The following is a 17,062-nucleotide window of genomic DNA, read 5'->3' as shown; positions in this document are numbered from 1 at the left end:
GAATGTCGTCTCCATAAAACACTGCCACTTTTATTGCCCATTGTAGTTTCGTAACAGGACTTGTGTTCATAGACTCCAGCAAACCCTTGTGATCTGGGCAATGTTATGATCCAGGACATACTTGCTGCTGGTAGGCTGAGTTCAGTTAAAAAGGTTTAAGAGTGGGTAAGGTACCCTGATCTCCCTAAGGCAACCTCAGGGCAGGGATCACAGGTAGCAGAATTGTTTTTTTTTTTTTTTTCTTGTAGTATTAATATTTTATGAGAAGACATTATCCATAATTTATTGGTTTTCTAAACATGAGTTTTGATGATAAATGCGCATTCTGGAAGTACACAGGGAACACGACACAATAGTTGAGCCCTTGCAATCCTAACTCCACATAAACTAAGTTTTGTGTGTGTGAATTTTCTATGTTGCAAGTATTTATCATTTAAGATTCATAAAATAACTGAGTTAAAAATGTGTGAGCCATGTTTTCTGTTGCCAAAGTGCTGAAGGTAAATCAGTCATATAAAAGCTTAAAGATGAGCAGTTACTCCAGGTTTGTTTATCTATTTTAGGGCAGTATTTGCTGTTTTAAGGGTCTGAGAGAATGTCTTGCTTCACAAGGCAGCTTTAATTAACTGTGGTAGAAAGGACATGACTCTGACATGTTGGAACTGTTCAAGATTGTTTCATGAGCAAACACTTACGCTAATCCGATAAAGGTGGATAGTGTTTCTCACATTTATTTGTATAGTCTGTAGGGTTTTTTCTTTGATTTTTTTCAGGAATGTTTTGTCTGAATTGCAGCTAATTACGGTTATCGCTACAATTTGTGACTTTTGCTAAAACAAAACCAATCAATTAAATATTGGATTGATACTCTTTTTTATTTGCATTTCAAATAATCTGTTTTTTACTTTCTAGCTAATCCCAAATTACCATATAATTTATGTTTAAACACACACTATAGTGTGCAAGGAACAATACTGGCAAAAATATTATATTTATCAAATCTAGCAATCATAAATCCCTTACATTCAGCTGCTCTTCTGTTATTTATTTGTTCTTTGAATAATTCAGATTAATATTTGTTTGATTTCCAGGAAGACCATGAAAGCAGTGGTTCCAGTTCAACGAACCGCAGTACCACAGAGAGTGCAAAATCAGCAGTGAAACCACGACGAATCCAGCAAACTGCTCCTTCTGATCCTGATTTACCGCCAGGTAATGTACAACATAGCTTTCATGAACTGGATTGTATTTGTGTTTATTTGCATGCTTTATATGGATTTTATAGATAAAATAGGTTAAAGGTTTATTAACTTGGGCCCAAATTTTCAAATCTGTGTGCTTAAAGTTAGGTGCATTAAATATATTTAGGCACCTTAATAGTAGCCTGATATTTCAGAAGTGCTGACCATCCACAAATCATGCTGAGGTCGAAAGGATCTAGCAGTATTCCAAAACACAGCTAAATTAAAATAAAACTTGAATTTAAAAAAGAAAAGTCAAATCTTTTCTTGATAATTCCTCGTAGGCCTTTGCACAAGGACTAGCGCTCTCTAGTTTTTCCAGTAATTTTGGCTGATGACCCTGTGGTCTCAGGTTCATGTAATAGTTTGAGGCATTACTCTAGCTTTAAGAATATTATATCTGAGGTTGCTTCATCCTTGAGTTGTCTGTCCATGGGTAGAGACACTAGACATGTGCTTTCTTCTGAAGGTTTTGACTCTGCTGAGCCTGAGGACGTTGGCTTGCCCTTTACGTATGTGTTTGCCTAGTTGAACTGAGGATGGTGGCTTTTCTGTGATGTTTCTCTCTTTGTGTTTAGATGGAAGATAGTTACTTTTATGTGAAGTGTACATCTGTGTGTTCAGGATGATAAACATTGAGAAGCTTATCTCAATATCTTATCTTCTTTGTCTTCTTACAAGGTTTTCAGTGTGTGTTAATGTGAATTTAAGAAATCCTCCTCTTTCTGCGCATAGCATTGGATGTTTTCCTTGTGGTATTTTTCTTGCTGGCAAACTTCTTGATCTAGGTCTAGGGCACTCCAGTTTTTTAGAGGTTTTCTTGGACATTATTATTCTGGGCCTTCAGAATTGATGAGACCTTTCTCTACCTCTTCATGGCAGCAGAAGCCTCAAGTTAGTAGTTGCCTCATTAATCTAACCTTGGGAGAGGACATTAAAGTTTGTGTGCAGAGCACTTTGTGTTAGGGAATATATCAAGGGATACAGGCCTAGATAGCACAAGGATAATCCTGCCTTCGTGTGTAGAAATGGGCTAGATGATCTCTTGAGGTCCCTTCCGGCACTATATTTTTATGATTCTATTATATGTTGTTTTGGCTCACTTTGGTACGTGGACACCTGTATTAGAGCCAAGGGTTTAAAGACTGCTTTGATTTGTTTGCCTTGATACATTGGTGTTGAAGGTAGTCTGGAACTTCAGTGACTTGGATATACAGGAGTTTTGGCACACATCTCCTACCTGGGCAGCACTTCAGCTCATTGGTAGTAGAGTTTGTCCATCTTGGCTCATTGTGTCCCATCTCCACATCATGAGGTTCCGAGACCTAGTTATCCTGACTCAACCCATAGAAGCCTTGTGCGGGAAATCATCAGTTCCTCAGTGATGGTTTTGGCACATTGGAATATTGGTTTCTGTGAGAATCTTCAGAATATAGGTGCTCTGGATGCATGCTTTTTGGAACACGGGCATCTCATGGAGTGTAGGCCCTCCAAGAGGGGCATTCCTCCAAGAATAATTGCATCATGAAATGTGCTTTTCCAGGCAGGGACCTGTAATTGCCTAAGGTGAGTACCTTGTTGGGCATGTCAGTATCTTGGTGAAGAATCAACACCTGGTGGCTATCAGTTATCATGTTTTTCTCTTAGTGCTTCAGTAGTTACTTTGCTCTTGTGGATCTGTAAGTACATTGTCATTTCTGGTCTGCAGGCACACTCTACGCAGTCAGTGGTGTGGTGAAGGGACGGACACTCAATATTATCAGTGTGATAAGCTCAACAACTTGGACCGTTACCAGCGAGCATCAGTAAGAACTGATGTCTTTGGATAGACCATGACAGACTTTCAGCGTAGCTAAGTTCTCCAAGTTCAGTTTTGTTTCTTTGATGCATCTAGCATCAGTCATCTTCCATGTCACTCAAATGTTCCATATGATATGCAACATAGGAATCCCAATACTGTGTATCTTGTTCTATGATTTAGATATCATGTCTTAGGTAGGCTTTAATCCACATACAGTAACTCCTCACTTAACGTTGTAGTTATGTTCCTGAGAAATGCGACTTTAAGCGAAACGATGTTAAGAGAATCCAATTTCCTCATAAGAATTAATGTAAATGAGGGGGTTAGGTTCCAGGGAATTTTTTTTCACCAGAGAAAAGAAAATATATATATACATATACACACAGAGTATAAGTTTTAAACAATCAATTTAATACTGGTACACAGAGATGGTGATTGTGAAGCTTGGTTGAGGTGGAGGAGTCAGAGGGTGGGATATTTCCCAGGGAATGCCTTACTGCTAAATGATGAACTAGCAATTGGCTGAGCCCTCAAGGGTTAACTTTCACACTCTACAAGGCAGCAGGAATGGAGGGAGGGGAGATAGCATCGCAGACAGAGACACTGTGTGTTTGTGTGTGTGTGTGTGTGAGAGAGAGAGATATGCGCATTTCCCCTTTAAGTACACTGCCTTGTTAATTAGATCAGCTTGCTGAGACCGCAGCTGCTGCCAGCAAGCTCCCTCCATCCTGAGCCCTGTCGTGTGTCCCCCCTGCTCTATGGAAGATGGGGTAAGTGGCGTGCAGGAGCAGGGGGGAGAGGGACACCCTAACATTAGTCCCCTCCCCCCCCGCACAGCAAGCAGGAGTCTCGGGGAGCAGCTCCAAGGCAGAGGGCAGGAGCACATGGCAGTGGGGGAAGGGACAGCTGCAATTGCTAGCCTGCTGGGCAGCTGCTGCCCAGGGAACTTAGGGGAGCAGGGAGCTGATAGGGGGGCTGCTGGTCCACCCTGGTTCCAAACCCCCACCAGCTAGCTGCAACGGGCTGCTCTTCCTGTAAGCAGTGGACAAAGCAGGCGGCTGCCAAACGACGTTATAAGGGAGCATTGCACAACTTTAAATGAGCATGTTCCCTAATTGATCAGCAGTGTAACAACGAAACAATGTTAAGCGGGACGACTTTAAGTCAAAAACAACAAGGAGTCTGGTGGCACCTTAAAGACTAACAGATTTATTTGGGCATAAGCTTTCGTGAGTAAAAACCTCACTTCTTCGGATGCATAGAGTGCATGAAGTCAGGAATTATTGTATCTCACTCTTATTAAAGTAGCACTCCCACTGTAAACAGACTGCTTTTGGTGTTTAGCAAGCATCACACCAGAGTGCTGGAATCACTCAATTCAACATGAGCTGCCCAAATGTCCCAAGTATTTTCTCAGAGGCAGGTGTAATGTAGCGGAAGGAAGTGCTGCTTGATAGAGTTCAGCACAAAATCTTCTCATGTGAGACAAAATTCAGGGCTGCTAGTTTGCAGGGAGACATCACCAGTATGGCAGAAACAGTTTTCCAGGGTCAACCGATCACTTTCAGAGTGGTGGTGGTGCCAACTGAGAGAGTGCACAGGGGGTGCATGGGTTTTTACAGGAGTGCTCTGGGTTAGATATATGCATAATAGTTCACTGAACCATGGCATGTGAGGGCTCTACTGAGAGCCAGTAGCCCACTGATCATTGTAATCATTGTAAAATGTATGTATTGATAATATTTAAGGAGTTGTATATTTATACTGAAAATTATGTTAAGGTTTTGGAGTTAAGGCAGCTCACCAGGAGGTGACATGCCTCATACATATTCCTTTCAGGCAGAAGGTAACATACACTTATCTCCCTGTCTGGTCATGCATATATTGTATGCCTCACAGTATAGGTCTATTTGCATACTGAGCCACACGCAGAAGAAAATATTGCGAAATCTACAAGAGAAGAAATTCACAGGATGAAACAAACAGCAGGCAGAGTCCTGTTAATGACTAACGACAAAGGATTGTTAGGGTATATCTGGGGGTACAAGGAAATGCTCAGGGTCCTTCAGTGGGGAGGCAAGCTGACCACGTACTTGTCTGATGAAAGGAGGATCACAGCCAAGTCTCATTATAGAGCTCTGCAAGAACTTTGGGTGAGCATTACTCTACAAGACATGAGAATACCTAGTTGAAGTGTAGGCTTTTAGAATGCTTCTATTTATTTTACTGTATATGTAACCATTTGTTTCCAATACTACTACTTGCTATTACTTGAATTTATTTTATTAAATAAACATATACTTGATTTCACTATAAACATATCGAAGTGTTGTGTGTAAGTCAAGTGGTGATCTAAGGTGAAACTGGTAAGCTGAGGAGTTCTGTTTCTTTGAAAGCAGTGAATCTGTGAGTACTATGAGTGCAACAGGGGCTGAACATTCCTGGGAAATGCTTGGAGGGCTCAAGGTGGAGTGTGCCTATTGCTAACCTGTAAAGAGACAGCGGGGCATAGAGGGGAATGCTTGTATTGCCTGTGGCTGGTGGAGTTGGCAAGCTGCTCCTTGGCAGGCACAGTTAAGGCTTCCTCACACTAAAGGCAGGTGATAACAAGATGCCTCACAACCCTGGCTAGCCCTGGAAAGCATCACACTCACCCAGCCTGATCCTGTTTAGTTTGTGAGATCCAGTTCTTCCTTCTCGTTATATTTGAGCAAAGTAATTACTGATGAAAGAGAAAGCAACTTGAGGTGTGTGGTTTTTTTTTTTTTTTTTTTTTTTTTTAACTTTGATAATTGTTTTGCACCAAAACTGTGCAGGAAACTATTGATAGAACTCGCTACCCAGTTTTTCATTCCTAAAATCAGAGTTTTCTACAGCGGAAAATCTAACTACTTTGTGGTTATGCAAACTATGGTGGATCACAGAGAGAGCATCATGGATGTCAAAACTAACTGGCTTTGAAAGGCCGGAATATTAAAGAATTTCCGTTTGGACAGGTGGAGGGGATACTATTTGCTCCTCAAAGCTGGAACACTACTGTTGTTTCTGTGCCAATTATGATACCTGGGAACTCTGTCTATCCTTTGCTGCCACAGTGGTGAAGCCATATTCAGATTTTGAGGGTGCTGAGAAATAATGATTGAACTATTGCCTCAATCATGCCAGAAAGTTGCCTTGTGGAGACTGAAGGGGAAATAGACCTTCTTACTGAAGCAAAATTGCAGAAACCTGAAGTACATCCCTGCAGTAAGTGCTGCTTGCTGTATGGTCCATAACCTCTGAGAACAGAAGGGATCATTATGGGCTGGTCTACACTACAGCTGTAAGTCGACTTAAGTTACGCTACTTCAGTTACGTAAGTTACATAACTGAAATCGACGTAACTTGTGTCTACTTACAGTGATGTTTACAACGCACTGTGTCGACAGGAGATGCTCTCTCACCAACTTACCTTGCACTTCTCGGGGAGCTCTGGAGTACAGAAGTCAACGAGAGAGTGTCTGCCATCAACTTAGTTGGTCTTCTTCGACAGACCTGCTACATCGACACCGCTTCATCGATTGCAGCAGTGCCAATCCATCTGTAGGTATAGACATGCCCTACGACTAAGATATTAGGAAAGAGGAAATCAGTATTTTAAAAAAAAATGAAATTGCATTCCATATACATTTAAAAAAATAAATTTATAAGCTTTCTGCTCTCTGAATTTCCTCATGGTGTTTCATGGTTCTTATAAATTTTGCCACAGTTCAGTGCATGCAGTTGTGAATATTTTCCCACATATTTAGGAATTTTATACATTTTAATATATTTTAGTCTATCATATCTTTATAATTCACCTAAAGCTTATAGGAGACTTAGCTGACTGAATAGCGATGAAACTGTCGAAAGGCAATATTCTCTCCATAAGCGTGTGAATTATATGTGAAACATTTAAATGATCATTATGTAAGTGTGATGAGTAAATCAGAGAATTGAAAAAGTGTCAAAATCTTTTTTGTATTATTTTGAAATATAACAATACAACTAAAGATATATCAGGCTTTGAAATAAAAAAGCTTTGTTTTAAATGTTTTCAGAATTAAAAAAAAATTAGAGCTCTTTTCATTTTACATTTAAATATGAGTGAAATCCTGAGCCTACTGAAATCAGTGGGAGTTTTGCTATTGATTTTAACGGGGTAAGGATTTCACTTGTTATGCTGAACCTGATTCTGTTTCTCTGATGCAAATCAAGAGTAACGCCATTTAATGTATTAAAGTTACATCAGAAGAAAACAGTAAAAAGTCAGATCAGAATCAGGCCATTTCAATTTTTACCATAAAATATAGTCTAATTGATATTTGTACTGTGCACATTACAACTTTTTAAAAAGCCTAAATATTTTTGGGCCTGATTCCTATTTGCACCGAGGCTACTTTACACTACTTTAATCATTTAATGCGGTTTTAATGTGGATTTAAGTATAATTTACTTCCACTTTTTTCCTTTACACCTTCAGAACAGTTTAAAGTGGTTGTAGTGTAAATAGGAATCAAGCACTTTATAATACTACAAATCCTTCTACAAATATTTTTAGTCTATATTCTAATGTTCATCAAGGATGAATTAGTACATTTCACCCTTTCTCATCTTTTGAATTTCAATTACAAGCTTTTTTCAGCAAGTTTTATACTTCTACATGTTCATTTCAGGGGTTGGTTGACAGTAGGGCAAAAGGGCAAATTCAGTTAGTGAAAAGGTCATGTAAGGTTAGAGAACTTATGTTTCACAGCTTAATATTGACAACTTTCACTTGGCCTCCTGGATTCCATCTTGTTTCCTTACACAAGTCTCCAAAGAAATATTTCCCTTCCTTAATATCATATTTATTATGCTTTAATAAACTCATGATAGTGGCAAGATCATAGCATAATAGAAATGTCTAAAACTAAATAATTATATGGGAGGTAAGCTTGTTCAAAATATTTTTAATATAATGAAAGATTTATTGCACATTGTGTGGCAAACCTTTCATATTAAATCTTTAAAAAAAACTCAGATATTGAATACTGTTGATTCTGAATATGTTCCAGGGAAATCTTAAAACCACATTTGGATATGTAAAATAACTGTTTGGAAACACGGCTAAGGCTTCAGTTTCAGCCTTTTAGAATTATGCAAATACAAATCATCTGATAAGAATGTATACAGGGGAAGTATGTGAATTTGTAGTTATATAACTTGAAAATGGCTAATAAATTTTGCTCAAATGTGGACCAAAAAGCGCACACACATTTTAGGATGAAATCAAACAAAGAAAATTGCAACCCAAAATTTGTATGATAAACTGGAAAAAGGACAGTTGGAATAGAAGTTGAATCTCAACTATAATGCTAGCTATCTCTAGCTGTCTGAAATTTTGGTCAAATTGCATACAAATTTATTAACATGGAGGGATGGTTGCTGATGTCCATTCTTAAATGACACATACTAAAACTGCAGGAAATCCTAAAAATCAAGGATTTTTTACAAACTTAGAAATCACTTCCTATTTTATACATAATATTTCAATCAATACCTTCTTATGCAAGTGCAAATAAATCAAAATTCAAATAGCAGCTTCAGCTCTGACCACAATAAATTTGAATTCATTTTTCAGTACATATAATTAGGTATATTTATATGCTTAGAACTTTCTTAGGCCATTTCTGTACTCTTAGTTCTTAACAATTATAGCTTTACAACTTTCCTCATATTTGTATTTAAACACATGTTTATGTAAAATACTATTACACCAAAGTGATGCATATATTAGAAAATATTTTCTCAATGTATAAGACAACATAAAATTTCTGAAACAGGAAGAAAAATTACCGAACTCTTCATAAAAATATTTTAAAACATAATCCTGAGTTCTACTTGTTTCATAATCTTTAAAAATCACTTTTTCAGATATTATTTCTAACTAGACATCTCCTCATGTTCTAATACAAAATGTTGCATTAATCTGGAGTAAACAGACATGTTAAGATAGTATTCTAGTACATCTTATATAAAAACTTCTAATTATACTTTAATGTATGATATTATGAGAAATGTGTATGTGGTAAGGGTTAAGGTTGATCTTGATGTCTTATTCAGCTCAATCATAACTATGGAGCTGTGGCCAATACCCACAGAATTTGTACTTAAATGAGACCTTACTGACTGCAATATTGTATCTGAAAGAGGAAGTAGTTCTAAAGTTTTTGAAAGGACCCCAACTTCAGGGTTTCCTGCATTTTTATATTTAGGAATGGACTTCAATTAGTCAATATTGAAATAGATTTTTTTTTTGGTGTTGAAACTTTGTTTTTGTTTTCTGGAGTGCAAATGAACAATTATTAACACAGGGGCACTGGTTAAATAAGGTTGATGAAGGAACAATTTTTATTACGTAAATATTTTCAAATTTAAGTCTTATTATTCCAGGAAGAGTTTAAAAACAAACTCCCACCTAACTAAATGCCAAAATTATCCATTTTTACCAGCAAGTGAGGATTCTGTAGGGAGGGAAAAGAGCATGAGTATTTCCTTTGCGGCCTTCTCAACACAGAAAAGTTGAGATGAATTACACTGGTCTACAATTTTTGAGAAGTCGTCTGCTTCAGAGATAAAATGTGCTATTTATTATGTGTTTTGATGTGCTGAATTCAAATATGACAGTTAAAACAACTGATTGGCTACTGTTTCTAAGATATTTAAGTTTTTACATTTTATGTCTATGTATATTGTGTAGATAGAGTTTTAATCACAAATTGTAAACCTAGGTCTTTTCATGTGTTTATGGTTGCTTTACATGATAATATTTCACCTGTCCTGTTTATGTAACACTTTAAAAATCAGCAAAAGGGTTATATAAATAAAATTGATTATGAAACAAAAGGCAAAAACTATTATGTACATAGTTTAGTCCTATTCAGTGTCTACTCAGCGCTTCTTGGCTTGTCTCTTGTATTCATTAAATGGAGCATCTCTTGTCACTGTCCAGCAATAGTCTGCAAGCATTGATGGGCTCCATTTGCCCTGATAGCGTTTCTCCATTGTTGCAATGTCCTGGTGAAATCGCTTGCCGTGCTCGTCGCTCACTGCTCCGCAGTTCGGTGGAAAAAAAATCTAGATGAGAGTGCAAAAAATGTATCTTTAGTGACATGTTGCAACCAAGGCTTTTGTATGCCTTGAGGAGGTTTTCCACCAACAACCTGTAGTTGTCTGCCTTGTTGTGTCTGAGAAAACTTATTGCCACTAACTGGAAGGCTTTCCATGCCATCTTTTCCTTGCCACGCAGTGCATGGTCAAATGCATCATCTCGAAGAAGTTAACGAATCTGAGGACCAACAAAGACACCTTCCTTTATCTTAGCTTCACTTAACCTTGGAAATTTTCCACGGAGGTACTTGAAAGCTGCTTGTGTTTTGTCAATGGCCTTGACAAAGTTCTTCATCAGATCCAGCTTGATGTGGAAGGGTGTTAACAAAATCTTCCTTGATTCAACAAGTGGTGGATGCTGAACACTTTTCCTCCCAGGCTCCAATGACTGTCGGAGTGGCCAATCTTTCTTGATGTAGTGGGAATCTCTTACACGACTATTCCATTCGCAGAGAAAACAGCAGTACTTTGTGTATCCAGTCTGCAGACCAAGCAAGAGAGCAACAACCTTCAAATCGCCACAAAGCTGCCATTGATGTTGGTCATAGTTTATGCACCTCAAAAGTTGTTTCATGTTGTCATAGGTTTCCTTCATGTGGACTGCATGACCAACTGGAATTGATGGCAAAACATTGCCATTATGCAGTAAAACAGCTTTAAGACTCGTCTTCGATGAATCAATGAACAGTCTCCACTCATCTGGATCGTGAACGATGTTGAGGGCTGCCATCACACCTTCGATCACCTTCCATGAAGAAGAATGGGACAAGATCCTTTTGACGGTCACGGAACATGGAAACTCTAACATCACCTGCCAGTAGATTCCACTGCTGTAGTCTGGAGCCCAACAGCTCTGCCTTACTCTTGGGTGGTTCCAAATCCCTGACAAGGTCATTCAGTTCACCTTGTGTTATGAGGTGTGGTTCAGAGGAGGAGGATGGGAGAAAATGTGGGTCCTGTGACATTGATGGTTCAGGACCAGAAGTTTCATCCTCTTCCTCTTCCTCGTCTGACTGAAGTGAGAATGATTCTGGTGCATCAGGAACCGGCAGTCCTTCTCCGTGAGGTACTGGGCGTATAGCTGATGGAATGTTTGGATAATGCACAGTCCACTTCTTCTTCTTTGACACACCTTTCCCAACTGGAGGCACCATGCAGAAGTAACAATTGCTGGTATGATCGGTTGGCTCTCTCCAAATCATTGGCACTGCAAAAGGCATAGATTTCCTTTTCCTGTTCAACCACTGGAGAAGATTTGTTGCACAAGTGTTGCAGCATATGTGTGGGGCCCACCTCTTGTCCCGATCTCCAATTTTGCAGCCAAAATAAAGGTGATAGGCTTTCTTAACCATAGTGGTTATACTGCGCTTTTGTGATGCAAAAGTCACTTCACCACAAACATAGCAGAAGTTATCTGCACTGTTCACACAAGTACGAGGCATCTCTGCTCACTTTGGCTAAAGAGAAATGTGTCCCTTTGCAAAATCAAACACTGACAAATAAGAGAGCACGACACTGTAGGATTTCTAGAGCTGATATAGGGCAATTTGTTCAGCAGAGTGATGTAAGCTTTGTTATGATTGCATCATCCATGACTTCTAGGAATAACATGATGCAATTCATATCATGTATGACGCAATCCCAACTTCAGATTGCATCATTCATTGTTTTGCCTAAAAATCAAGAACTCTCCAAACCCAGTTATAGATTTATTCATAGATCCAGTCAAAGATGTATTTTAGTCATTTCTGGTTTAAATTGAGATCCTTTCCCTTTATAACTCACTTATCCTCTGCCATTCCCAAGTCAAGGGTCGTATATACTGACCCAATAGCATATCTTGAAAACTAGAGCCAATCAACAATTTTAAGCATCATTTTCGTTCTCAGTGACCCAGAATTAGTAAAGTTTGACTACATTTATTTCAGAAGCATTTTGGCTGTAGAGCAGTGTTATTAAATGTGTTTAATGAAAGCATATTAAAGTGTAAAACTAGTTCCTGGCGTAGATTCTGTCATTCAGAAGTAAAGTGGCCTTAGTTTGCTGTAATTTAGTCCTTGGGATTAATCTGTGTGTTCAGTGTGTTAACGCTATATTTACAAAAACAAGGGAAGTATCCATTCCCAAACACAATCCATGGGATTAAGCCCTAAGAGATGTTTTAGGACTCGTTCACCATCAGTTTCTAGAAAGAGAAATTATCCTCAAATTCAAAATAATCTTTGTTTGTAAATTTAGTGCAGAGGGCAGATCCCATCTTACATAAAGTGGATCAAGAAATGGAGCGCCACATTAGAAGCAATATTATCAGCTTTCATTAATGTGGTAACTGAACTCACTGAGAATGTGAAGGCTCTATTAAAGTGAATGTTGGCAATCTGTCTCCCAGTGATAATGCCCCATCCTGGGCGGATGGTACCAGCTTGTAACTGGGACCTGAGTGTTGACTGTCTCTTGCACGTTGGCAACACTTGTATTCTGTGACATGGCAATGAGGCGGTATTTAAAAAAAAAAAATCAATGAAATTTAGTAAGGGTATCTAGCTGGGCAAGGGATGAGGCATTATCAGTGGAGGTGGTGTGGGAGGCACAACAAAGGGGAGATGAGTTTTCTGGGAGCAAAGCATAGGGTTGCAGGAATGCTACATGTTTCATTGCGAAGGGTGAGGCTGCTGCATGGTTCTGGGTCACAGAGAGCCCTGCTTTGTCAGCTTGTTGAAGGCCCTATAAATCCTATCTGCAGCCCCAGTTTAAAAGCATCTTACCTTTGCTCTTGTTTAGTAAGAATCCCTTCACCATCCATAGAAAATGGCATCCATCATCAAATATCTTGACATTAGGGAGTGAAGTTATGTAAATAAATATTTAAATATGTAATTCTATGTGTACCCTATACATGAGACATTATTATTGGTACCTGTGGTATGTTTGCATTTGCTATGTTTTAACAACATTGTTTGAAAGCTTCTCAAAGAACTATTAAAGATTGTGTGTGGTTCTTCCCTCTGCTCCCCTTCCCACCCCCCAAATAGGTCGTTTTTAAATGCCTCTCACTTTTAAACACTAAAACACTCTAAAAAGTAAATCAGACCCCATTAATATGTGACATGAGTTTCTAAAGGCAATATTTTATTTTGTATAAGTGGAATAAGTTCTAACTTTAACTGCCTTTTTTCAATCAGTTTAAACTATAGTGACCATCACCGTTGTCATAATATGTAATGCATGTGTTTTTACATATGATATTGATGTATAGGTATCTGTTTCTTTTCCTTAGCAGCATAAATTAATTGGCATTTTTAATATATTCCGTATACAGGAAAAACTTCAATATGGATAGGATTGCATTTCTTTCCTGTATTGTTCAGATGAGAATTTTTACCCTCCACTGGGAAAGCATAAAAGAGTTAGTTTTTCCAACCATGTTATGGTTGAACAAATTTAAATAGGTTTCTTCCCAGTAGGCTTTATTGCAGGTGCTAACTGTGTGAGTTGTTGACAGAAATTGATTCTGTTATACCTAACAGAGTTCTTACTGAGGAGCACATGAATATATTGGTCATTAAAATTTAAATTGAGTAATAAAAGTACTTAGAAAGATGGATGTTGTTCTGTGACTTTTTGTAGATGGATTTAGAGGGGAAAATATATATAAAGGCATGTATATTTGAACTAGTATCCTAGTAACTTTGTATATTCTTTCCAAGTCCATTTCTATCTTTCTTTGAATATAGTTATTTTTGTATGTTCACATAAAATCTTTTAGTAGCAGTATTTTGTGATCTCTCTTCTCCCCTTCCCCTCCCCCCCCAAAAGGAAAAGAAATAAATGTTGCACTATCCTGAAAAATTAAATTTGAAGGTTAATTTTTGCCATCAGGTTTCAACATAACATCTAATACTCCATTAAAATCCTAATAGATGAGAATTTTGTTTTTATATTTCCTCTGCCACACTTGCTGGAAGCTAATTCACTCAGTAGCACTGAATGCAGTTTTAAAGAAGTTATGTCCTTGTGCTTTTAGCTAGGGAAAGGTTAGTGTGATAGTGATATTCTGATGACTGGGAATGGAAATACCTTGGAAATAATTTGTTTTATTTTTTTGTAATAATTAACAAATTTGAGGGGTGAAATTATTAGTAGCATCTCTTCCTCATAGCGTCTGAGAACTCTGAGAATCATTCTTTGTCTTTTTGTTTCCATTTGATAGGTTACGTGCAGAGTTTGATTAGGCGCGTTGTAAATAATGTCAACATTGTGATCAACAATCTCATATTAAAGTATGTGGAGGATGATATTGTTCTCTCAGTCAATATCACTTCTGCAGAATGCTATACAGTGGATGAATTTTGGGATCGTGCATTTATGGACATCTCTGGTGAGTAGATGCTTTTGGGTCTTAGATTCTATAGTATTAGGACTCTTATTCCTTAGATGAGAGTTTAAATTTCATGCAAGTAGCTTTCTAAGTGTTGGTAGTGAAATTGCTTCCTATGATATTTTCAATTTTCTTTTTTAACATGGTTGTTTTTTCCATTACCTGTATCTTGCAGGCCACATTATGGTAATTTTATATGTTAACTATTAAGTAGGCTGGATGGAAATGCAAACACATGCAGTGTATTTTATGGGATAGAAAGACCATCAGTTATTACATCAGTTAAGTGAAATAGTACATGCCACATCACACATCAGTAGGGGAAAATATCAAGTTATCTGTTCATTTTAGGGTGGGGTGTGTAGTCCCCAGGACCTTGGTATCTGAGTGCCTCACAATATTTAATCTATTTATCTTCACAATTCTCCTGTGAGGCCGGGAAGTCCTGTTGTCCTCATTTTACAGATGAGAAACTGAAGCATAAGAGAGACTTGCCCAGGGTCACATAGGAAATATATAGCAGAGCAGAGAATCGAACATGAGTCTCTTGTATATTGTGCCATTACCCTAAGCACTGGACAACTGTCTCTAGCTAAAATTTATAATAATTATGGTAATATTGTAACATTATAAAATATATCTGAAGCCAAGATGATCATAAAATATTTTATTTTATTTTGCTTCAGAAATTGCAAGATAAAAACTTATCTGATGAAAATGTGCATTTTTGGCAGGTTATCAAATCGACAAATCTCTCCCAGGGAGAAAGAAATGAGTGGGCTGGTCTCATCCTTGTGCATAGACTACAGTAGCTAGGAGTGTTTTAAGGTCAGCTCTGAGGTGCAAAGTGAATTGGGAAATTTGCACTGTGCATGGCTCTAGCCTGTATTGTTCTCATTTTTATAATCACCAAATTCACAAAAAAAGACCATCTTTGAAGTATGCATTCTATTGATTTAGTTGGGGATTGGTCCTGCTTTGAGCAGGGGGTTGGACTAGATGACCTCCTGAGGTCCCTTCCAACCCTGATATTCTATGGTTCTATGATTCTATGATAAAAAGTTAAACTGACCACAGCATGGAAAAACAGGTTAAGGCACACTGCCCTTCTCAGCTGTCATTGGATTGCAGAGCAGGGTCTGGAGGGTGATCCATATATTATGGCTTCCCAGTTGCACTAGTCATCCTAGATAGAGCTCTTCTAATAGGAAGGGTCTCACCGGGTAATCCATTTGGCTGGGGCATAGGACAGTTGATAAAAGGACCAACGAAGGAGAAAGAGGGACTCTCCCTGTTCTGCCTTTGGCTGCAAAATATAAAATTCTTCTTAAATGGGAAAATGTATATATTTTTTTCTCAGTCAAGACCATACAAGATCTTAGAAAGAAACTACTCTTTTTGTGAGATGATTTTGCATCTTTGGAGTTTTCTGCAACTCCATTATTTCTAGCAAAATTGTGACTATAAGGAAGAATTAATATGTTTTTGGTTAATGATAATACAAGAATTTTTTTGTCCTTGCAGATTTATAATAAAGTATATGAAAATTGAGAGAGCATTTTGGATATTCACTTTCCATATTCTCTGTTGCCTAATTTTTAACTATTGGCTTCAGCTGTTCCCCCTACCCCCCTACCCATTCTGAGTAAAACTGAATGTAACCTTTGAGTGCATTATTGGAGGTGTAATGTTGTTTAGATTTATTAACTTCTTTCTTCCCCTTTATTTCAAGATCAACACTCTTCCCCCTCCTCCCCCCTTTTCTGGATAATCATTATTCCTCGGGGATTTGAGACCTCTGCTATGTTTGGGACAATAGTTTTCAAGTGTGGGTGGGATTGTTATCTTTGTGGAAGTGTTTTTGTTTTTAAAGTGTAAAACACACACTTTAAATGTGTGTTTAAATACAAAACATTTTAGTAAGCTGTAAAGATATATATATTACTAAATGCTTGCTTAGAAAATTATTTTTCTTGCTAAAGCTCTTTATTTTAGCCATGTGAGCCGGTAATATTTGTGGTAGCTTAAATAAAAGATAACACTGCTAACTACAGTGGCAGTCTCTTCTCTTTCTGTCAATCTATTTATTTTTTATTGATTATTACTATTTGCTCATAGAATCGCATACTATGCATATTAAGTATTTGCTTCTTATTTTTTATGTTTTAAATTGTCTTAATATTTTTTCTTCTCTTTTTAAAGCAAATGATCTGGTACTAAGGAAGGTGATTAATTTTTCTGACTGCACAGTATGTCTTGATAAGAGAAATGCTAGTGGAAAAATTGAATTTTACCAGGACCCTCTCCTTTACAAGTGTTCCTTCAGAACTCGTCTGCATTTTACTTATGATAACCTTAATTCCAAGATGCCATCTGTTATCAAAGTAGGTATCAAAGTGTCTTCTTTTGTTTCCTCAAATCCATATGTATGAACTATTTTTCAGGTTTTAAGTGTATAATTTGACATTCATA

At 37.7% G+C, this 17,062-nt stretch overlaps 1 protein-coding gene across 6 annotated transcripts in view; it reads left to right on the top strand.

Moving 5' to 3' along the window:
- Positions 1–17,062, top strand: part of VPS13B (vacuolar protein sorting 13 homolog B) — a 960,935-nt gene that overhangs the window by 83,410 nt on the left and 860,463 nt on the right. For all 6 annotated transcript variants that reach the window (XM_054017509.1, XM_054017507.1, XM_054017510.1 and 3 more), the window contains exons 4-6: positions 1,092–1,212; positions 14,423–14,590; positions 16,793–16,974. In XM_054017509.1, coding sequence (XP_053873484.1) covers positions 1,092–1,212; positions 14,423–14,590; positions 16,793–16,974 — 471 coding nt within the window. The remainder of the gene's footprint in view (positions 1–1,091; positions 1,213–14,422; positions 14,591–16,792; positions 16,975–17,062) is intronic.

Source organism: Malaclemys terrapin, chromosome 2 (assembly GCF_027887155.1).
Source record: "Malaclemys terrapin pileata isolate rMalTer1 chromosome 2, rMalTer1.hap1, whole genome shotgun sequence".
Classification (NCBI taxonomy): domain Eukaryota; kingdom Metazoa; phylum Chordata; order Testudines; family Emydidae; genus Malaclemys; species Malaclemys terrapin.
Note: the sequence above shows the minus strand (reverse complement) of the source record. Positions and strands in the feature narration are given on the sequence as shown.